The sequence below is a fragment of the Betta splendens genome, chromosome 7 (genome assembly GCF_900634795.4).
Source record: "Betta splendens chromosome 7, fBetSpl5.4, whole genome shotgun sequence".
Lineage (NCBI taxonomy): Eukaryota > Metazoa > Chordata > Actinopteri > Anabantiformes > Osphronemidae > Betta > Betta splendens.
In genome coordinates this window covers 13,039,742-13,062,112 of record NC_040887.2, presented here as the reverse complement: position 1 = coordinate 13,062,112, position 22,371 = coordinate 13,039,742, and the positions used below count along the sequence as shown (strand labels likewise).

At 41.8% G+C, this 22,371-nt stretch overlaps 1 protein-coding gene and 2 long non-coding RNA genes across 5 annotated transcripts; 1 reads left to right on the top strand and 2 right to left on the bottom strand.

Annotated features, from left to right (window-relative positions):
* The first annotated feature begins 9,814 nt into the window (after positions 1 to 9,814).
* krt5 (keratin 5) lies at positions 9,815 to 14,519 on the top strand. Its single transcript, XM_029156821.3, has 9 exons — positions 9,815 to 10,425; positions 11,917 to 12,125; positions 12,218 to 12,278; positions 12,371 to 12,466; positions 12,596 to 12,760; positions 12,838 to 12,963; positions 13,082 to 13,302; positions 13,384 to 13,439; positions 13,536 to 14,519. Exons 1-9 carry the CDS (start codon positions 9,937 to 9,939, stop codon positions 13,745 to 13,747), a joined length of 1,635 nt encoding a protein of 544 aa, XP_029012654.1. The 5' UTR covers positions 9,815 to 9,936; the 3' UTR covers positions 13,748 to 14,519.
* A 2,302-nt stretch (positions 14,520 to 16,821) lies between these two features.
* Positions 16,822 to 18,478, bottom strand: LOC114859004 (uncharacterized). 2 transcript variants are annotated; one of them, XR_008695132.1, is made up of 4 exons: positions 18,002 to 18,478; positions 17,706 to 17,824; positions 17,227 to 17,332; positions 16,822 to 16,935 (listed from the first exon to the last, which is right to left on the bottom strand). It is a non-coding gene; the product is annotated as an uncharacterized LOC114859004 (long non-coding RNA). The 2 variants fall into 2 exon arrangements; XR_008695131.1 differs by lacking the exons at positions 17,706 to 17,824; positions 18,002 to 18,478 and having other exon boundaries at positions 17,227 to 17,699.
* A 5-nt stretch (positions 18,479 to 18,483) lies between these two features.
* Positions 18,484 to 21,772, bottom strand: LOC121202349 (uncharacterized). 2 transcript variants are annotated; one of them, XR_008695133.1, is made up of 8 exons: positions 20,945 to 21,772; positions 20,748 to 20,837; positions 20,565 to 20,663; positions 19,607 to 19,670; positions 19,266 to 19,499; positions 19,000 to 19,106; positions 18,671 to 18,826; positions 18,484 to 18,580 (listed from the first exon to the last, which is right to left on the bottom strand). It is a non-coding gene; the product is annotated as an uncharacterized LOC121202349 (long non-coding RNA). The 2 variants fall into 2 exon arrangements; XR_005897898.2 differs by having other exon boundaries at positions 20,777 to 20,837.
* Between the last annotated feature and the right edge of the window lie 599 nt (positions 21,773 to 22,371).

Here is a 22,371-nt window from a genome sequence, read left to right as displayed (position 1 = left end):
CCTCATTGTGGCGTTCAGCCATCTTGACTTGTTGTAGGTCTGGCAATGCTACCTTGTGTTATGTGCACTCATTGACTGTGATATGACCGGTGGTCATGAAGCATTTTGTTTTCATGTTACTCCTTACTCCGACTCCTTACATACAGTAAGTTCTAAGGCTGTTTTTTAGCCAATAGCCTAATTACGTTCTGGCCTCTAATGTCTTTATTATGTTACATCTGTCCATTGCCCTATTTGTTGCGTCACCCATGTCAGATTTTGATCTGTGGGAAAACTCCAGATACCCACATATTAACATTATCATCCCGCTCCTGCTTCAACCACTCACCTCAGCCTCTCTCCCCGTACCACCACCCCTGCTCTTTAGCCATATTGACTTTCTCCCATTCAGCATCTCCACCAGACCTGTTTCTCCAACCTGCCAGCTGTCTTTTCTTGAGGTCATGTGTCCGTACCCGGTGCACTGCCTCACTGACAGATGTAAAATAGCAGCCTGTTGCAGTATCCAATGTGTTTTTTTTCATTTTCCATTGCTATTAATTGTTATTCTCTTTATATCCTAGTGAAGCACTCCTCACTGTCAGGCCTCAATGCAAACCTGCTTCCACTCTATTTACATTAAAATCTTCCAGAATGAGTTGGTCCTGTTTTGTTTTTTCATTGGGGTCTAAACTGAACATTTTAAGAGCAGGCTGGGATGAAATCCTGACTGGAAAGACAGAACTCTTCCTGGTTTTCCCATTTGATCATGCTAAACATACCGCAGCCTCCACACTTAAACGTGGTTTCCACCCCAGTTTACCACTTGTCACTTTTATTGAAGTACAAGCAAATCACCTGAGGCAGAATGTGCATGATTGGATCATATCTTCTGAGTTTAGTTTGGTAGAAACTTTGCATTGGAGCCTCAATTTCAGTTCATTCTGAGCTTGTGTAATAGATGAACACAGTTGGTGTTTAGATCCGGACCACTGGAGCATAAAAAATGTTAACCCAGCCACACTGCTGTGCATCTTAACAGTATTCCTTTATGTTGTAAGCTCAGCACTTCATTACAGCTTTTTACAGCGCTGACTTAGTGAGGGCTGTGCTTGTGAACTCACCTCTACAGTACATTTGTTTTTGTTTTTTTTTGAGACACACTTTACCTGAACCTTGGTTCTTATCAGTGACAGTATGAGCAGCTGCATTTTCTTGCCTAAGCTGTGTTACATAATATTGTCTCAAGGGTATGTCCTTTCTTCTGTCCTATAGACTTGGACAGGTTCCAGCTTCACTTTTACTCAAATTTAGGTGTGGAGATAGATAGATGACAGATGGATTAAGCTGAAAATCATAGCAATGTAAGGCTGAAAGTCGGCTGGCTTCTCTGCTGCAGGGACAGAGCAGTAACCATCTCTGTGAGCTTTTTGTCATTTTGAATCATGCTCAACCCAACGCACTGATTACAGCTTGTGCTTGTATTTTATGATCGATGCCTGTAGGCGAGGCTTGTTTTCAGCGATGCCAGCAGAAGCAGGTTGAGGCACGGAGGCAGCGTAACTCGCCCAGCACGGAACGAGGCGGATTTGACTAGCAGTGAGAAAAAAAAGCAAAGGCTTCTCGAAGGGGTTACAGGTAGATTAGTTCTTGTCGGAGCCTGTCTGCCTGCAGAGGAGCGGTGCAAGGAGCACAACTAATCTAAGAATGAGAGATTCAATGGCAATCTCAGAGCATTTCATTGCAGTAAATTATATAAATGTTAAGTCCATTCTTAACCACTGTTAAGTTGCTGCATTTCTTCTTAAAGGAGAAGACATTTCATGCAGAGTAGTCACAGTGTGTAGTGTTGGTGCTTGTTAGTACAGTAGGTGTGTGTGTGTGTGTGTGTGTGTGTGTGTGTGTGTGTGTGTGTGTGTGTGTGTGTGTGTGTGTGTGTGTGTGTGTGTGTGTGTGTGCGTGCGTGCCTGCGTGTGTGTATGGGTGTGAAAGGGTGTGGTGACATAAACCAATAATAACGGATGCATATACTAGCACGCTGTGAATGTGTGGTGAGGGCAGCAGCAGGTAGTCCTGGAGCCATTGCTATGGAAACTTCACAAAATACATTTAGGTGTGAAACCTTTAAATGTCGGTCAGAACGTCCGACGGCGCCGACTCTGAAGGAGAGCGTGAGGAGTCGTCAGTAGCTTTTAGATTTGGTTAAGTGGAGACTGTGACGGACTAGAGGCCTAGCCCTGGGTGTTGCCAGCTGGGATAGGTTTTCTTACAAAGGCAGACAGTTTGGTTAATGGCTAGATGGGTGGGTGGATATGCTGGTAGAGGCTGGAAGCTGTAACAAAGTACTTCTCTTGCCTAATCCCAACTCCCTGGAGTCTGATGTCTAAGGGCCGGACATTGTTCACCCACCATCCACCCAACCACCTGCTTGGTCACACTTCCCAATGCTAAATGTGACACCTAATTCATTCAATAAGCGTGTCGCCCTGCAACTTGATGATTAATGTTTACGTTATGCTTGCAGTTGCAGTTTAGATACGAAGGAAAGTTTCTCTAGAAATGGTTGGATTGAAGAATCACTATGACAAGATCCACCATGTTTATTACTACAGATATGCTTAAAGGTGTGGTTTACCTCGAGGTGTTTGGCGTGGAGTCCGGATAAAGTTGGCTTAAACATTTACCCAGTGGTGCCAATAAAAAGGCAGAAATCCAAACTGACCATAAATCAGTCAACCCCCAACACGTGAAGACAAATGCCAGTGTTCAGTGGTTGTGTTGCTGCAAAAACTGTAGTCCCATTTTTACCATGCACACAGTTTATGTGTTATATTGTATAATAAACAGATTCTGTAAACATCTGTCTTGTCCAGGTGACATCATATTTGATCTATTCATATTAGGCAAGAATTTGTCCAAAAAATGTTAAGATGTAGTTTGCGTGGGTTGGATTTAAGAATAAAATAAAGGCAGCAGAACTTTCGTTTTCTCTGCGAAAGCTCTGGGGAATTTCTGTGTAAGTCTAGCAGGGTGGGGCTCCTTAGCCACCTTGGTTAAAACAGCCCATTTAGCACTGCATTACATTTTTTTCTGTCCTGAAAATAACGTTTTGCTCACAGCAGCAAACCAAAGGACAAAGCGACACATTAATAATGTGTCAAGTGTGAGCGGCCTTGGGGCAAATTCCACATTTAATTGATTTCATATCAAACTCAATAAGCTAACGTTTAATCATTTAAATCAAAGGCAGTTGTTGTTGTTATGTAACCATAGCTTTGTATACAAAATAGGAAAAACAATTTCACATGCTCGATTTCAATCAGTTGCTTAGTGGAGCAGGTGGTTGTTGAGAATGATCACATATTCTAACACTGGATGGAAGTTTTAGATGTTACTTACAATGTTAACTGGTTTGAAGCAATACAATACAATTATAAAATATCAATGTGTTAATTGGATCCTTAAAACTGCATGGAGACATGTTTGAATTGCTGTTCAGCTTTCTTCAAAGGCTGAGCTGCTGGAGGTCTGGGCGTCCTGCAGGTGCACACCAGGAACCTTCCCCGACCTTTATCCATCATTATCGTTCTGGGAGATGTTCATTCTCCACCTCAGTCCTGTCAGACAAACTGTTTTACTGTGTCTTTTACTGGAAGCAAACAAGGAAAAGGCCACATTTCTGACTTTGTGTCACATACTGTAAAATGCTTTTTCAGGGTGTGTCATGGTGACAGGCTAGAATCACAGTAGCAAAACATTGTGTACTGTAGCACTTTTAAAAACAACCCAATAGCCACAGTACATATGAAACATTAACCCCCCGATGACTCTGTTTCAAGTGAAAACCTAGAAATGAGTTCTGTCTTATGGGTGAAGCCCGGTCCCTGAGGGCTGCCTGCTCCATACGATTATGCAGCTGCTGATGAGAAAATGTACGTTAACGCAGCTGAAATCTGGCAAGCTGCTTCATGCTGCAAAAGTTATCCAGAAAGTCACAGTCCATCATCTCTCAGGTACATGTCAGTCATACAGTACATGCATGACAAAGTGAGCAGTTAAATCAACCTACTATGTGGAAAATATACAGTGAGATGGCCTTAGACACAGAGGCCTGCACATTTGCCCCATGTTTGGAAGAATGCGACACATCTGATTTGATAAGTCTTTTAATATTAGTTTTGTCAATTGGTGCTGAGGTTGCCTTTCCATCCCAAAGCTCATACTAGATATAATATATGAGCTCTGTCGTTTGTGGACAGGTCTGTTAGACTTTTTGTGAATTACCTTAACTCTCATTCTACTTTAGAAAAAGTCTGTCTCCTATCTGTCTGGTTAAAGATGAGTGGTCTGGTCATAATCCACTAAAATAAACTGAAATAAAAATAATTTTGACATTCAGCAGGAACAGGACCAAACTACATTTTCAGAAATTATTTATCTAAACTGTAAAGTACTTACTCTTAACCGTTTCATTTCAGTGTAGTTTGTTCCATGCTACTCAAACTTCAAGTCATCATTTTGTAGCATAAAAGTTACAGGTTCTAAGGTCCATGTTTTAAAAATGAAGTGCTTGACAGATACACTACCTCATACAGTATGTGCTGACTGGCTCTTACCTGATTTACTGTGTGTCAGCTGTCAAGGCAAGATGACTCTGATTAGTTAGTGTAAGCTCCCCTGAATGCTAATATCTGCAAACCACTGATTTATGATTTAGAATTAACTCCCTTACGTGACAACGTATTCATACAACCGGTGCCAAACTACTGTGGCTAACAGGAGAAAGGACCCTGTTACATGCTGACATTTTTAGCTACTTCAAAGTTAGGGTTGTTTTCTGACGTTATTCTGCTTCATTCTTTCTACCAGTTTAGATTCAATAGGCAGGAATCGTTGCAGGGGGCGTGGTTCATCTTTTCAGATCTGATGAACAGTTGTTGCTTCACGCTTCACACTCTCACACATGCAGGAGTGAGAAGTTAATAATGCACGACACAAAAGACTTGTACAAACATATGAATGCACACACATGCACCTATGCACAGAACTACTTCAGCTTTTCAGCCAATACGCCACAGAAGTATGTCATGTGCTTATTCTGCACGTCCGTCTTCAGGTGCAGCAATGCAGCCGCTGTGCCAGTTTGGCCTCTGGCTATTGTCTTTCTGGGTGTGTTTGCAGAAGGTTGTAGAAAGGTGTGACCAAAAAATGGCTCGTTCTCATAGTACTGGCATACTGTATGTTACAACCCTTTAGAGCTTTAATTTAAAGTGTTTACTTCCATCAGCTATGTGAAGGTAGTGCATAAATTAATAAAAAACTTTTTTTTGATTAATTAATTATTTGAGGTTAGAAGTCTTGAGTCCTTGTGTTCAGACCATAATAGCCACTCCTTCTTTTACTTGGTGCTGCAGACTAATTCTATTACTAGAGGAATCTGAGAAAGGATGCTCCTAATTTTAGGCCCAATCATAATAACCTTTTTTATCTGAATTTATTTAAACAAAGTTACTGGACATCCAGGATTTGATGTGTTTAAAACAAGTTTGCAGATTGACTACTTGATTGATTTGTTTCATCTGGGTGTCATTTGCATAGCAATGAAATTGTAGATAATAAGCTAGCTAGCTTTGCTAATACTATTACTTACAGAAGACGTGTATATACTGAAAAGTCCTGCACCAAGCACAGAACCTTGCGGAACTCCAAAACTGATTACCGTTTTTGTTGGACTATAGGCAACTACGTTTTTCTCGAGCTTTGAACCCTGAATTTTTACTGGTTTATGAGCTGCATGCCGGAGATGTTTACACCGTGATGGGAGGTTTTGCGTGTTGTATGCGCCCTTAGTCATTGTTATGCATTAGCTTTGAGACTCTTCAGCACTCGTATGTGATTGACTTGCTGATCGCGTCAGATGGACAGAGCTGGGGAAGCAGATTCTTATTTGTGCCTTAAATAAATGGGTAACTCACTAAAGAGATTGTAAAGACATTTCACCTATTCTTACACATAAACCACGCATGCCAAAAGTAATTGTGAGGCTATTTTGACACTGAAGGTGACGACCTTAGCGGTTTTAATTCACAAAAGTTTTACTTTTGTTGTTATACTTCATATTTTTTTAACCTGCCATGTTACAGGCGTTATACGATAAACACACTTTGCAGTATTTACACTGTTAAAAGTTAAAAGTTGTTTTTTTTCCTTAAATAATGATAAATTTATATGTTGTTTTACTAACCTGTGCTTTTAATATAGTATTAAGTATCTGTTTTCGCATACTGTCTATCCAGGACAATGTGGAACGCCACTGCCTTTTTAGTTCAAAAAGCACATTTAGAGTTGTGTTGCGACAAACAATCTAAACTCACAAGGTCAGTGTAGGTCACTAAACACTCAGAGTCAGAACCAAGGGGTTAGGTGAGCGTCGCACAAAAGGTACTGTCTCATAATGAAGCTTTCAAATTTGTCTAAAGGTGTGGCAACAATTATATTCTCCTGACACAAAGTAGTAGAATTCCCCTCTGGCGCGATGAACTCAGACCACTAACACTCCCTTGAAGTTTCTGTTGTAGAACAAGGTAATTTAGCATGTGTTTATATGAAAAGGGTGCCGTGCAGATGCAGATGCAGTCAGTGCCACGCCTTGATCACAGAGCTTTAATGATACAAGAACTAAATATCAGAAGCTTGGATCTATAAACTGTGGACAACATACTTTAGCAATGGCTTCATTATGATGATGGCAATCACCCCTTGCAGGAGCCAGAGCAGAACAGGGCCATGTACTCAATTTTGCTTTTTAAACTTTCTCACATTTAACCTTTTGACTCTTTTTTGGAACAAAAGCTCATGTACATGCATGTCACAGCGTGTAGGCCTCTTTTTCCAGTGACTCCACACTGCCTAGAGGAGACAAATCGATCTCTGTAAGTTAGCACATCCCCACGTAAACCATTGAACTCGACCTGAAAATATAAATAAGGGCTGAATCAGTGAGTCCATCTCCAGTTGTTTGTTGGTCCTTTTCTACAGAAACTACTGAGGAGAAAATGTGAGAACCTCGCCCTGTCACCAGCTAGTTTAACAAGATGTGGTTTAACAGGTTTAATACCTTTGACACTGGCAGCTGATCACTCACCCTTGACAGATGTGACAGATTTATTGCTGCTATGTTGTGTGTTAACACAATAAATAAAATTGAATAAAAGTAATCAACGGTAAGGACCGTTGATTACTTTTACTTTTTACTGTTGAGTACTTACTTTACTGTTTAATTGAAACAGCTGTCGTCTCTGCAGGACTGCAGGCTTTGCATTTGCCATTAAACCAATGTCCAGTAAACTGTACCAGCATCATCGCTGCCCAACCAAGCTTTGCTCATCACACAACATCATTGTCACAACGTTCCTCACATTGTATTCTAGATGTTTTTGATGTGGTAATTGATGCATATCATAACTGTTGCATTTGCACAAATACAAATGTCTTTTTCCAGTCTATTACACATTTTAACCTCTCGTACTGTACGTGCGGCTGATTCAACAAAGTATCAAATTACAACCATATGTCATAAACGTTTCAACATAGATAACTTTCTGCAAATAATGTCCCATATGCACTCGAACAGAGCACGTTACGCACGTCAGAGTCGGGTCATTCCTTCCTAATTGCGCTTCTCTCTGTGGCCCCACTTGCCAAGTTTCAGGAGAGTAAGCTCTCATCTCAAGGTTGGTTCTCACAGAGACAAAGAGAGAAAAAAAATTTTGAACATTCCTCTACGTGTGCTGACTAGAAAGCCTGATCTGCCACCTGTCATATCATGAGTGATTGGACTCAATCCTGCACCAGATTTCTGGGTGTCACTGCCTTGAAGGAAAAGTTACAATTTTTTTTTTGATATGTGCTGTTAGTGAACGCTGTCACTTTTTCTAGAAAGGTTAATAATTCATAGCGCGAGGCCTCGTGATGCACGGTGTGGTTACTGCAGGGTTGTGTCTCTGTATACACATTATAATGTGCACACAGACAGGTGATCACTTTTTTTACATGTGTACATATGTTTTGTGTGCTCTGTGGACACAACCTTGGCCATCGATGGCTGCATTTGGCTCACTGCGAGACATTTGCAGGCCTCGGGCTGCCTGCAGGTGATCCGCAGGGTTCGGCCCAGTTCTCGAGAATTTGCAACGTGTATCTAAAAAAAACAGTAATTAAATAACGGGACAGGCTGATAATGTTAGCTGCTCAGTGTGAGGTTAAACTATTACTGGTGGAAATATTTCCACAGTAATAAAAACATCTGCGTCTGAAAAATATCTATTTTGTTTATGCATGAAAGTGATCATCCATTATTATCACCCATAACCTAAATAAAATAACCTGCAACTGCAGCAACGCTCTGGTAGATCTCAGCTCACTGTATGTGGCGCACCACAAGACTTCCTGCTTGGCACAAAGAGATCACATTACTGTAAACACAATGTATCTGTTGTTGTTGTGATTAGAAACTATTTAACCAACAAAATATGACTAAATGTCCCCTGTTACATTGGACTCTGTGTGACCATTCAACTGCTGGATGATAAAAAGGAAACCATAATTTTTTATGTTGAAAGAGCACAAGGAGACACTTTCTGCATGTCTTATCTTCTAGGTCTCTTTAATTGAAATGTTCTGAGACATTAGTTTTTGCAATTTACTTCCTGTAGCTCCTTCTTCCTCTCCGTGTCCACCAACCATTTGGTCTAAAAGGCTTTTGCATTATTTTGTGTGCACATTTGTTTTTTAAGTGCACCTTGTTGTCTGATGTAGCCATAGTTGTGCACTATTGTTAGTTTGCATTGAAGTGTAAACAAGTGCATGTTACATACGAGCACAGTAACGTTAGAAGTGAGAGTGCAGTGCTGGTATTTTCTTTTAGGGTGTGCCTCAGCTGTGCCCTACAGCTCATTCAGATGCTACTATAGTGCGGAGACGCAGGAGCCAACACCTATATCGGAGTGCAGATGGGTTTCAACAGGCGTCCACCCTTCCAGTTATGTCACAACAAGAATGCCGCCGTACGGTTCTTTAGCTGCAAGCTGACGTTTGTGGAATGGACGGCCAAGTTGTAAAATACATTTCTAAACGTTGAATGAATTCAGTAACGAGAAGCGTTAATAAATTCAAGAAATGTTGAAACAAATCTAAAGTAAATTTAAAAAGTAGCAACACTCGCTAAACACAGGCACGAGTACTTAAGCTAGTTTGTACGATGCCCTAAAACAACCACAGGTTGCAGGACTGAAGAAATCGTGACAAATAAATTGCAACTTTACTGCCGATGTTTACTCTTTTCTCTTTCCCATACAGTACTTCTAAACTGCAAGTTATTGCATTGCAGTGCAATTATTATCAAATTGATCATCAACTAAACAGTCATGATTATTAGCTTTATTGGCTTGCATCAAAGAAATGTTTCTTTCCAGTTTTCACTGGTCGTCAGAAGGTGTGTGAAGCATAATATGTTATAGATGTATTTTGCAAATCACTGTCATCAAGAAAACCTCCAGCTAATGAAGTAAAACTGTCCTTTTTTTGGAATAAATTCTTTCTCCCTTGTCCCCGGAGGCTCTGAAGCCATTCCTCTGTGAGCACTTGGGTGTGTCGAGCTCGATCACTTTACATATGGCTCTGTTACCTGTCTGACCAGCTGAGCTGCTCCAAACACATCTACCTGCATGCATGTGTACTGTCCAGGAGCCATGTAACTGGAGGAGATTCAAAGAGGTGGGGCTCGGAGGGCGGAGATCCTTCTCAGGCAAATAAAAGTCCATCACGAACTGAGAGAAGACACTTAGAGGGACCTGGCTCTCCTCTTAGTGGGCTCCACTGCTCGACTAAACTGCTCTCCCTCTCTCTGCTCCCCTTTTTCTCTGTATTCTTCTTCTTTTAGAAGAAACTAAACCAGCCATGTCGGTCAGGGGTAGTAGTAGTTTCAAGTCCTCCTACACTACTGTAGGTGGTGGTGGCGGTGGTGGTGGTGGATTCAAAGGAGGAAGAAGGTCATTCTCATCACACTCTGCTGTTGTTAGTGGTGGTGGGGGCAGGGTTAGGGCAAGTTCTGCATTTGGACTTGGTTCTGCTTATGGCGGAGGTGGTGGTGGTGGTGGTTATGGTGGTGGAGCTGGTTTTGGTGGTGGAGCTGGTTTTGGTAGTGGAGGTGGTTTTGGTGGTGGAGGTGGTGGTTTTGGTGGTGGAGGTGGTGGTTTTGGTAGTGGAGGTGGTTTTGGTCCTGGAGGTGGTGGTGGCTTCGTCCCACCAATTACCAATGTCCAAGTCAACCAGAGCCTGCTGGCCCCTCTTCAACTTGAAATTGACCCCCAAATCCAGACCGTTCGTACCCAAGAGAAGGAGCAGATCAAGACTCTGAACAACCGCTTCGCCTCATTCATCGACAAGGTGAGTCGCTCCTTACTAGAACAGCCTTCATCTTAAGTTTCTGTTGCTTAACTTGAAAACTGTGTTCAAAATTTTACATGCATGCATTTACATTTCATAACATATTTTTTACATATGGTTTGACACACTGGGATCACTGACTTGTGCGAAAGGGAATGTTTGCAGAGGAGTTTGTATAAAGGGCCACCTGGGCTCATTAAATATTACACAGTAACTGATCCAGACCTGAACAATGTGCACATCAATTGTTTAGCTATAACTCAGCTAGCCACAACCATTAAATCCCAGCAATTATTGATCTAAATATGTATTTAAACTAATGCAATGTAGGCATTGCACTGTTTCCTGTGCATCTTCCAACATCTACATTGGATTTGAAGTTAGGCTTGTGCTGTTTTACATTGTGTGTGGGACTGTAAGTGACCTCCTGCCATCTGCTGCAGCAAAGCGAGAGGCAGGAAACACTAGAGTGGTCGTATCTGGTGACTGGTATGTCTCCTATTCCCATGGCAGCAAATGCATACAAACCTTCGATGGTGCTGCAGAAAGAGAGCTAATATTTCAAAGGTGGCTTGTTTGGTTCAGGTCTATTATTAGTTCCCCATAACGAGGGACAGAGTGATGTAATATTCCACTTTTTTCAAGCCATCTACCCTTCATGCACCGTTTAAAACCTCAGGAAGAGGATGGAGCTGAAACGAAAAACAAGGAAACCACACCCTGTGTGAGAAAGCGCTCACTTTGCTTCTTTGCTGTGTGTACACACCACACCTCACCCGTCCTCAAACGAGTGATCAGGGCAACGATCAAAAATAAGCGAAGAAATACAGGAATGGAGTATTTATTCAAAACTGTCAATTTCCTCAGAAACAGAGCAAACAGATACATTTCATTTTTATTTCACAGCTTCTGATATGTAGAATTATTTTTCAAGGCTCTCTCAGTGAAAGTATGAAAGCTGGAGGCGAGGGCGTGGCAACGTTAGCGGCTTAAGGTGATGAGCTAGGTTGAGGTGTGGCACTGCGAAATTTACAGGCGCTTATGTGGACACACCTAAAATGGAGGAAGGATGGGAGCCTGCGATTAAGCCTGGCAGCCTGCACCTTCACTGTACTTATGACCCACAAAGCCTCACATGATTTATGATCATGATCTCACTGGAGCAAGTGCAGCAAATTTTTACGTGCAAATGATGCATTTCAACTGGGAGCATTCCTGCCTACGAGCATCTCAATAGAGCTGCCGCCGATAGTGGTGCACATGTGAGAAAGTTACACAGGGGTGTGGCTCATTCAAAGACAAACATTTTTGTTACTTCACAGGGAGCCTAAACAAATTTAGTCCAGTTATTTTGAAAACATTACAGATGGAATATTCCAGGTAAATAGTTTAGTTCTGTACTCCGATACTTAACATATATATGTATTTTGAATCAATATTCAAAGTGATTTCATTTCCCAGCTGACCTAAGTGCTTCTCTCTACCCTTCAGGTGCGTTTCTTGGAGCAGCAGAACAAAATGCTGGAGACCAAGTGGAGCCTGCTGCAGGACCAGACCACCACCCGCTCCAACATCGACGGCATGTTCGAGGCCTACATCGCCAACCTGCGCAGACAGCTGGACGGGCTCGGCAATGAGAAGGTCAAGCTGGAGGGAGAGCTGAAGAACATGCAGGGACTGGTGGAGGACTTCAAGAACAAGTGAGTGACAGCCACAGTGGAGGAACAGAAGGCCTTTTCATTTACATTAAATGTCCCACAAACTAAATTCTTGCACCTTTTCTTTTTGTCAGATATGAAGATGAAATCAACAAACGCGCTACAGTGGAGAATGAGTTTGTGCTCCTCAAAAAGGTTAGATGTCCAATTCGCTCCAGCATGTCACTAACAATGAGTTCATGTTTGCTCTGATTTAGTCACCAATCACACTTCTTCTCCCTTTACAGGATGTGGATGCTGCCTACATGAACAAAATTGAGCTGGAGGCAAAGGCTGACTGCATCCAGGATGAGATTAACTTCCTCAGATCCCTCTATGAGGCGGTAAGAACCACTGATCAGTTACACAGATCTAGGTCTCTTCACTGTCATAGTATAGCATTTGGGGGTTCATGTGGTCGGCAAAGGCGAAATTAGGTGAAATTAGGTCATGATTTGATGTCACTTGTGCAGGAACTGGCAGAGCTCCAGGGACAGATCAAGGACACCTCGGTCATTGTGAGCATGGACAACAGCCGCAACCTTGACATGGACGCCATTGTGGCTGAAGTTAAGGCTCAGTATGAGGAAATTGCCAACCGCACCCGTGGTGAAGCCGAGGCATGGTACCAGGCTAAGGTAAAACTGCCAATCCAATGTGAAACATTCACATCACATAGAATAAGTAATAATGATTTCTAATGTCTTTTTGTCAGTACCAAGAGATGCAGAGCAGTGCTGGCCAGGCCGGAGATGAACTCCGCAACACCAAGAGTGAGATCGCTGAGCTCAACCGTATGATCAGCCGCCTCCAGAATGAGATTGAGGCAGTCAAGGCCCAGGTAGGACTAAAGCCAATTTAAACACTTTGCAAATGTGTGCAGAACACAGATGATAGCACATGAAAAGCCGTTTGTGAATCATTTCAGAGGAACTCAAACTTTCAATGTCTTCTTGCAGCGTGCCAACCTGGAGGCCCAGATCGCAGAGGCTGAGGAGCGCGGTGAGCTGGCCGTGAAGGACGCCAAGCTCCGCATCAAGGACCTGGAGGACGCACTGCAGAGAGCCAAGCAGGACATGGCCCGCCAGGTCCGCGAGTACCAGGAGCTCATGAACGTCAAGCTGGCCCTGGACATCGAGATCGCCACCTACAGGAAGCTGCTGGAAGGAGAAGAATCCAGGTAAGACCTTCACCCTTTTTGGACCCATGACCTAACGAATGTGAAGAACAATCATTGGCTCATGTGCGTGTTTTCTTTTAGAATTGGTTCTGGTGGTGGAAATGCAACCATCCACATACAGAGCTCCAGCTCCGGCGGTAAGTACAGCACATGCAGTCTGTGAAATGTCAAACGTGGCTGGAGACCTGTGAAAACTTCCCCACTAAGGGCATCTGGTTGACTGTTCTCCCCAGGTGGTGGAGGCGGCGGCGGCAGCGGCGGCGGCTTCGGTTACGGCGGCGGCATGGGCGGCGGCATGGGCGGCGGCGGTGGTGGCGGCGGCGGCTATGGCTTCAGCGGAGGTTACGGCGGCGGCAGCAGCCTTGGCATTGGCGGCGGTGGTGGATACAGTGGTGGAAGCTCCATGAGCGTAAGAAGCTCAGGTTACTCATCACGCCACTTGTAAAAACCACCACTAGCCTTGTTTCTTCCCTCACACTGACACCCCCCCCCCCCCCCCCCCACTCCTCCTAGAGTCGTCCAAAACCAAAAAAAGCCCACCACCTCTCTACTAGCAGCAGCAGAGGCCATATTCACATAACGGTAGCGCCATGTTTGGCAGTTACTGCTTTTTTGGCACCAACAAAATCTGCAGAGAGTTAGAGAAGCTATTCAGATACAAGTCGAGACAGAGAGAATATAAAACCAAAAACAAAGAGCTACAAAGATATGAGTCAGTCCTCTCTTCCTTTGATCAGTCACCCTGGCTGGCTTTGTGTTGCTGGATTTGCTGTCTCATAGACAAGGCCTAACTTGTAGTGTCATGACAGAGAATCCTCACAGGGCAACCGCCGCTGCACATAAACAACAGAAATTTTTTCAGATTTGCTCAGAAAGAGGTGTGGATGCCGTGTCTGGTCTTGAATTCACGCGTCCAACATCCCAACCAAACCATCCTCTTTCCTGCAGCGTCTCCTCAGTTGTGTCACATTTGTCAACGTGTGCGTTTTGACATCAAAAGCAGCCACACACATACACACACACAGCTAACACTTTCACACTGAGGTTTGGGATCCTCCTTTTCTTCTCCTGATTTGAGAGAAATTGAGCATGTTTCGAATTGCTTTGTTTTCATTTCACTCTCCATAAGTAACCACGGTCAAAGGCTGACTGGGAAACCAGATTTATTGTGAATTTGTACCACCAAGCTGTCTGAAATAAATCTGTGTCCATATCCATCCATGTTTTGCCCCACTAATTTTTCAAACCAGAATAATGTGTTATTCCAACCAGCTACTATCACTGTAGCTCCTGTGACAGTGACATTGCTTATACAGCTGTTTTGTATTTTAGAGTCATGGTTTAAATCCAAAGATAAAAAAAAACTATAAAATTCGTTTGCATTGCATTGCATTGCATTTTAGGGATTTTTTTTATTTTGCACATAAAAATGAATCTCCTAAACATTTAGTGTAAAGCAGATGGAAAACCTCACCACTAGATGGCAGACGACATAAAGGTACAGGTTGTCTTTCAAAATCCTATGTAAAGTGCAGAAGGCTGAATTACTTACTCAGAAATACGAGGTTATCTCTAACTCTGCCTTTGTTTGCACGTTTCCCACAATGAGTAACGGACAGAACTTTGCAAACGCTTTGGTTTATGGCAGACATGCCACAGCGAATACGTGCCTATAACCGGTGGTATCTTCAGATTTTGCCAAAAAAATGAGGTGAATGCAACAACAAGCCTGAGCAGGGACAACGGGTGTGGCAGGAAGCTTCTATTAGCTGGCGAAGTGGCTTTTAGACATTAGAGTCACTAATCAGCACGGAATGAAAAACTCATGCATAATGCAAAATAAGGACACATTTGTGACGGTCCTCCTCGTTCACTCGCCTGAGTGACAGCTGGAGATGACTGGTGGAGGTGATAGGGGCGTGTTGAGAGCCTGCTTAAGTGCAGGTGCGTCTAAGGACAGGTGTCGTGCCAAAAAGTGACTCTCTGCCAGAAATTGACTTCCGCACGCGGGAGCGCGCACCGCCTCGTTAATGCGTTTAGCTCGGTTTGTGTAGGACTACAGCGGCTTATTTCGGTTTCAAACGGCCATAACTTGTAAATATTATCCGCTACACGTTTGCTAGTGGACGTAGTGACGCCACGTCTTTTAGATTTTGTGTAAACGACGGAAACAATCGTCGTAACTCTCTTTACAGCGATCGTAGATCGTGACTGTTTAACGTTATGACATGACGCTAGGACTCAGATCTACGACCCAATGTTGCTGCAACAAGTTTGTTCTTCACATTTTCTCTCTGATTGAAACTGCACGAGTGACCACCGAGTTGTTTCACCACTTTTAACTGTATGGGACCAGTTAAACCAGTAAGATGCTTTCATGTTGCCAAAACGTGATTATTAGAGCCAAAGCTTTTGGTCAGAAGCTTAATTATGTCTTATTTTAAATACGCTGAGCTCTGCTTTGTTATATTTACAGATGTAATACACCAAGACCAGTAGAACCAGTAGCATGCTGGTTTTATGTTGCCACAAAGTGAATAAAGCCAATATGATGAGCATCATGTACATCTTATCACTATCCACACCTGTTTGAGACCAATTAAACCAGTAAGATGCTGTTTTCATGTTGCCAAAAAGTGATTTATGCCAATACCTTTTGCCTTATTTTAGGTCAATGGTGCTCTCCTTGTTCATATTAACACATTTCATGAGCATCCAGCTCACTTGAACACTGCTTGTACTTGTCTGAGGCCAGTACGACCAGTAAAATGCTGGTTCCACGTTGCCAAAAAGTGATTACAGCCAATATCTTTTGACAAGAAGCTTATTTCTGCTTCATTTTAAGTCATGTGAACAAGTCCCTTGTTCACATTAAGACATTTAATGAGCATCCAGCTCACTTGAACACTGTCTGTACCTGTCTGAAACCAGTACAACCAGTAAGAAGCTCTTATCTGACCATTCATGCAGTCGCAAATCGGAGTGGAATTCTTCCATATTTCAGGATGAAAATTTGATTTTCACCTTCAAATGCAGTGCCTCATATGGTTATTCTTATTATAGCGATTCTGATGTATCTGCTAAATTTCTCTCAGTTTTTTCGTGCCTGATATTTTGACCAACTGGAAAAAATAGGCGAATCGTGAAAATGATGTTTTTTGTGTAGCTTTTCACGCTTTCATTTTGTGCTTACTTTGTGGGTTCAATGTAAAATATTGTCAGCATCATATCCTCTATTTGAACACATAAATCAACGATTTTAAGCACAGCAAAGCACAACAGCATGTATATATTTACATGTATTTATTTACTCTTTAAAAGCATTTTGAACAGGGTGTTGTTAAGATCACCCAAAAGAAAACATTTGACAGATAAAATACACTATTTGTTTAATTTGCAGCTCCCCAGGTAATAAGTGTTTTATTGAACGGAATAAAGAACATATTTACAAAATTAAAGTGCGCAGTAGTCCTTGTTCATACAAATATAAAATAAAAACGTCTATGAGAACTATTGTCCTTTTTTTCATTTAGAGTGTTTTTACTTGCAGGCCTGACAAATGAACTTTTTCTTTTTCGGTGGTCTCTTTGCACAGGTGTTGTGGTACCACCTTGGACAGCTGTCACAGCCAATCTGTAGAGACAAAAGACTTAAGCGTAACATCAAAGTTATTTTGTAACACAAATTTATTGTTCACATGTTTGGTACAATTTCCCAATAGTACCAGCTGTCAGTTCAAAAACCACATTTGTGGTAACTACTTACCCAGTTAGTGTCACCTGCCTGCTTCCCACAGATGTGGCACAGGTTTGCCAGGTCCTCTATATAAAGTTAACAATATTATTAATAATTTAAAAACAGAAGCATGCATTTTTTCAAACCACTTCATTCATTACAGTATAGTTACTGTATATAAAGTCAAACCTGTATTTTGAAGTAGGCAGACTGCAATGTGCTGTCTTGTGGCATTAATGCCTGAAGCTGAACTGTCAAATGCTATTGGACACCCATCCATGATGCACTCAGCAAACTGTGAAGAAATGGTAGACTTGAGGCTGATGGAATTTATTGTGTGAAGGCCACTAGCTAGTAGACAGTGTGACACACATTGTACCCGATACGGACAAAGTATTTCTTTTTATGTTACCAGCACTTTACAAAGTAAATTCCAGCAAAACCTGGGGTATATAAATATACAGTTTTTGGCTTTTTTCTATCCCATATGCTGGTCATTTCATAGGAGTCGATGCAAAATGCCCTTTCTGCATTATTCTCATTGAATTTTTTCACCAGGAGGGTGAGATATGCATTGATAACCTGTTGGGAAAAATACATGCCATGCTAAGAGTCAGATATGATGCCAGTTAGCAAAGATATATATAAACATGAATAAAACTTCTCACCTCACTCTCTATTTCTCTCTGAGGAGCTGTGTTAAAGACATCGGCATAGAATAATTTGTATGGTCCAATTTTTGAAAGAAGTAAATATTTCTTTTCCCCATTCAATGCATCTTTTACACCTGCACAATATAGAAAATGTTGAATTTATTTGTCCTCTATGATGACAGAAAACAGCTGCTAATATTACTTAATTCTTATTCTGAGGAAAATGTTTTGCCTATAGTTATAGTCATTTTTAAATGGCTTTCATAATGCAGTTTTTAGTATTTGTAAAATTGTGTGTGAAGTGGTTTTACTTTTCATAATCAAAGGATCCACTGCGATAGAGGACAAGCTGGTGACTGTGGAGGAGCTGGCTGCTGCGGAGGTGGCTGCAGAGGTTGTAGCCGAACAGAAGGTGGTTGGAGAGGTGAAAGATGTGGAGGAAGTGGTTGCAGCAGGGGTGGCTGCAGTAGTGGTGGCGGCAGTAGTGGTGGTGGCTGCAGAGGTCAGGGTTGCAGCAGGGATGATAGTGGCAGCAACTTTCGTGGCACTCTGGGTTGCTCCTCCCTAAACAAACTTAAATGATCGGTACTGATCTTTGGTATTGTGACTCCCTGGTTGTCCACAAGATCCACACTTTTATCTGTCTTTGCAATAATTGTATAAGGTCCAAGGTAATTTGGATCTAATTTGCCCCCCTTTCTTTGCTGGCTTCGAACATTTAATCTCCAAACTTTCATGGCAACTTGAAAATTTGGTGTAGTGGCCTTTTTCCTTTTCTTCTCTTGTTCCTTTGAGCTGTTTGCGATGGCGGTCTGGAGAACTTCATCCAGCTTTGGGATGTCTTCAGTTAACTCCTCCACAGACAAGTTTTGCTCCACACTGGTGTCCACCTAGAAGAGAGTGTACATTACACAGAAATTGAAGTAAAGCCCTTTTTATGGATCATCTGTGTTTTAGTTAAAAAATTAACTGCATCTTACCTGGTATTCAGAAGGAATTTGACAGGGGTACCTTCCTTTTCGGCCAAACATTAAAAAAAAGGTGAAAATTTGTTTGTGACATGTAGTCCAAACATGACAGCGTCTAGGTACTTGTCCCACTCTTCTGGCTTTTTGCTCACCAGTTTTGACAGGGCTCTTTAGGTAGAATAGGAAACAGTAAATGCCTCAGTTGTCAAAATTATATCAAGTTTCGTGTGCAGAAATTCTTCTGAATATGTCGATGCAAAGTCTTTTGCATAAACATTTATTACAGTAATATAAAGTACAATCATTTTGTTAACATACAATTTCAGAAACAAACATCACACCTTTGGATGGTTCCGTTCATCCTTTCCACCAGCCCATTGGTCTGTGGGTGGTAGGGAGCACAGAAACTCCTTTTAATATTCAGAAGTCTGCAGACATTTTTATTTATCTGAAAGAATAAATGCAATAGCCGCCTTATTTTAATAAATAATAACCAGCAATAAGTCAAATTTTGTGATTTATTCCTAACATAAATAACCTGGTGTGTACAGTATATATATGTTAATTCTAATTTCTGCAAAAATGTTATATTGACTCCTGCACTTACATCATTAACAAACTCTCTGCCCTGATCTGTAAGGATCCTTTTGGGTTCTTCAAACTGGTAACAAAACTTTATGATGCACTCCGTCACTTCACTTGCACTTTTGGTTTTAAGTGCATAGGCTTGTGGCCATTTTGTGAGGTAGTCAAGCAATACGCAGATGTACTGATTTCCCTGTTCTGTCACTTTCAGCTTTCCAACCAAGTACATCCCAATTCATTCAAATGGGCTGGTTACCTTTATAAACAAAAGAAAGATCAAAATGTTCCTAATTCTGAAAAACATATTTTATGTATGTATTAAACATATGTATTATTTATACTATACATATACTGCATAAACACCTTGATGAGTAAGCTCCTGCTTTATTACAGCTTTACTGGCCTGGCACTGCACACACTGACTCACCTAAAAAAAGAAGACAAAAAGAGGAGAAGAAAAGAAAGTCATAACTGCAGAATGTCTTTAGGATAAACAACATATGCATGACAGGTGTAGGTGCATACTGACCCATAAAACATATGTCATCTGACATCCCAGGCCAATAAAATCTATTTGAAATAGACTGTCTGTTTTTTTTCTGGCCACAGTGTGCTCCTCCGCCACTGGCATCGAAGTCTAAAAACACTCTTCTGCACCAAGTAATACTTTTGCCCTGATGGACTGAACTGTCCCTTTATGATGAACATAAAATAGCTCGCCATCTGTCAAGAAATCTGATGTAATGTAGTATACCTTACAAGTGATCACTTGTACACCATTTTAATTTAATACAATCATTTCAAATGCCCCGTAATAACAATGATACTATGAAATCATGGTACTGCAATTGTTCATCAGAGATTACTCATTGTGCGTCTCTTTGTATTGTGCAGTAACAACAGCGCCTCTACTGGTAAAGAGAGAACGTTTACGCATTGTTTTATAACATACATTCTTACTTATATATGGATAGAAATCATACTTTTATTTCCTTACTAAACGCTGACCTATTGTATTTTTACCTTTTGTGTAGTTTAAGCATAAGACCTAGTTATACCATATATGTGTTTAGTCGTTTCACATACTAAACAGGTACAACAGGTAAATTTAAGGACAATGAAGTTAAAATGGGGCTGAAATAAGCTTCTTGTCCAAAAATTTTGTCATAAATCACTTTTTATCAACTTAGAAACAACCTCTTGCTGATCTCAGACAGGTACAGACTGCGGTCAAGTTAATTTGAATGTCTTAATATGAACAAGAAGAGCTCCACTGACTTAAAATAAGGAAGAAATATGCTTCTTGTAAAAAGATATTTACATGAATCACTTTTTGGCAACGTGGAAACAGCTTCTTACTGGTTGTACTGGCCTCAGACAGGTGTAGACAGTGTTCAAGTGGGCTGGATGCTCCGTAAATCTGTTAATATAACCAAGAAGAGATTGATGAAGTTAAAATGAGAAAGAAATAGGCTTCTTAATAAAAAATATTGGCATAAATCACTTTTTGGCAACGTGGAAACAGCTTCTTACTGGTTGTACTGGTCTCAGACAGTTACAGACAGCGGTCAAGTGAGCTGGGTGCTCATTAAACCTGTTAATATAACCAAGAAGAGAGATAAAAATGAGGCAGAAATAAGCTTCTTATCAAACAATATTGGCTGTAATCACTTTCTGGCAACGTAAACACAGCATCTTAACTGGTTTAACTGGTCTCAGACAGGTGTGGAAAGTGATGATGATGATGATGCTCATTAAATCTATTATTATAATCCAGCAGAGCTCCATGAACTTAAAATAAGGGAGAAAGAAGCTTTCAGTAAACAGATATTGGCTTTAATCACTTTATGGCAACATAAAACCAGCATGCTACTGGTTCTACTGGTCTTGGTGTATTACATCTGTAAATATAACAAAGCAGAGCTCAGTGTATTTAAAATAAGACATATTAAGCTTCTGACCAAAAGCTTTGGCTCTAATAATCACGTTTTAGCAACATGGAAGCATCTTACTGGTTTAACTGGTCCCATACAGGAAGTTAAAAGTGGTGAAACAACTCGGTGGTCACTCGTACAGTTATAATCAGAGAGAAAATGTAAAGAACAAACATGTTGCAGCAGTATTGGGTCGTAGATCTGAGTCCTAGCGTCATGTCATAACGTTAAACAGTCACGATCTACGATCGCTGTAAAGAGAATTACGATGATCATTTCCGTCGTTTACACAAAATCTAAAAGACGTGGCCTCACTACGTCCACTAGAAAACGTGTAGCGGATAATATTTACAAGTTATGGCCGTTTGAAACCGAAATAATTGCAGCAGCGTTTCTTCTCTCGGCAGCAGCTTGAAGGTGAGACCCTGCAGGCGTTTTCTCCAGGCCCAACCCGCACCTCAGGCGAAACTGAACTGGACGTCAAAACTGTGTGGGAAGGTCTTGCCTCATTGCAAGATTTTGGTCGTGAAGAACCCCCCTGGTCCTGTGCCCTCCACTCTGGGAGTTCTGGGCATGAACTTCATAAAATCGTGTTACTAGGAGCTTTTTGGGTCACTTGGTCTTTCTCTCTTTAAGTCATTGGCAGTGCTACAGGAGCTGCGACCTGTCCTTGATGCTCTGCAACAGTGTCATAGCCTGTATGATGACAACTCTCTCTGTGGTTGGCAGCCCTGTGCGAGTTCGAGGTAAGCGGGCAGTGCATGTGCCGGGGGGCACTATAAAACTGGTGGCGGCTACTTGCGCCGAGCAGTTTGCCAAAGGAACTGCGCTGTTGGAACCCCCTGAGATTGGGTTACCGGCTGGCCTGCTGGTGTCCCAATGTGTAGTAAGAGTTGTTAGGGGTACAGCGTATGTGCCCGTGGTAAATGTAGGGACAACTACAGTCCACTTCTATCCTCGGATTGAGCTTGGTAGTCTGAGTGAGGCTCAGGTTATTAGCCTTCCGATGGGTGAGACAGAGAAAAGGACCACTGTGGTGACCGTTGGTGCGCAGAGAGCTGTCCCGTCCCTGTTCGAGAGGATTAGGTTGCTGGACCTCCCTGCTTTGGACGGGTCAGATCGGGAGAAGGTAAAGTCCCTCTTGCAAAGTTATGATTCTGTGTTTGCTACTCATGACCCTTACCTGGTCAAGAC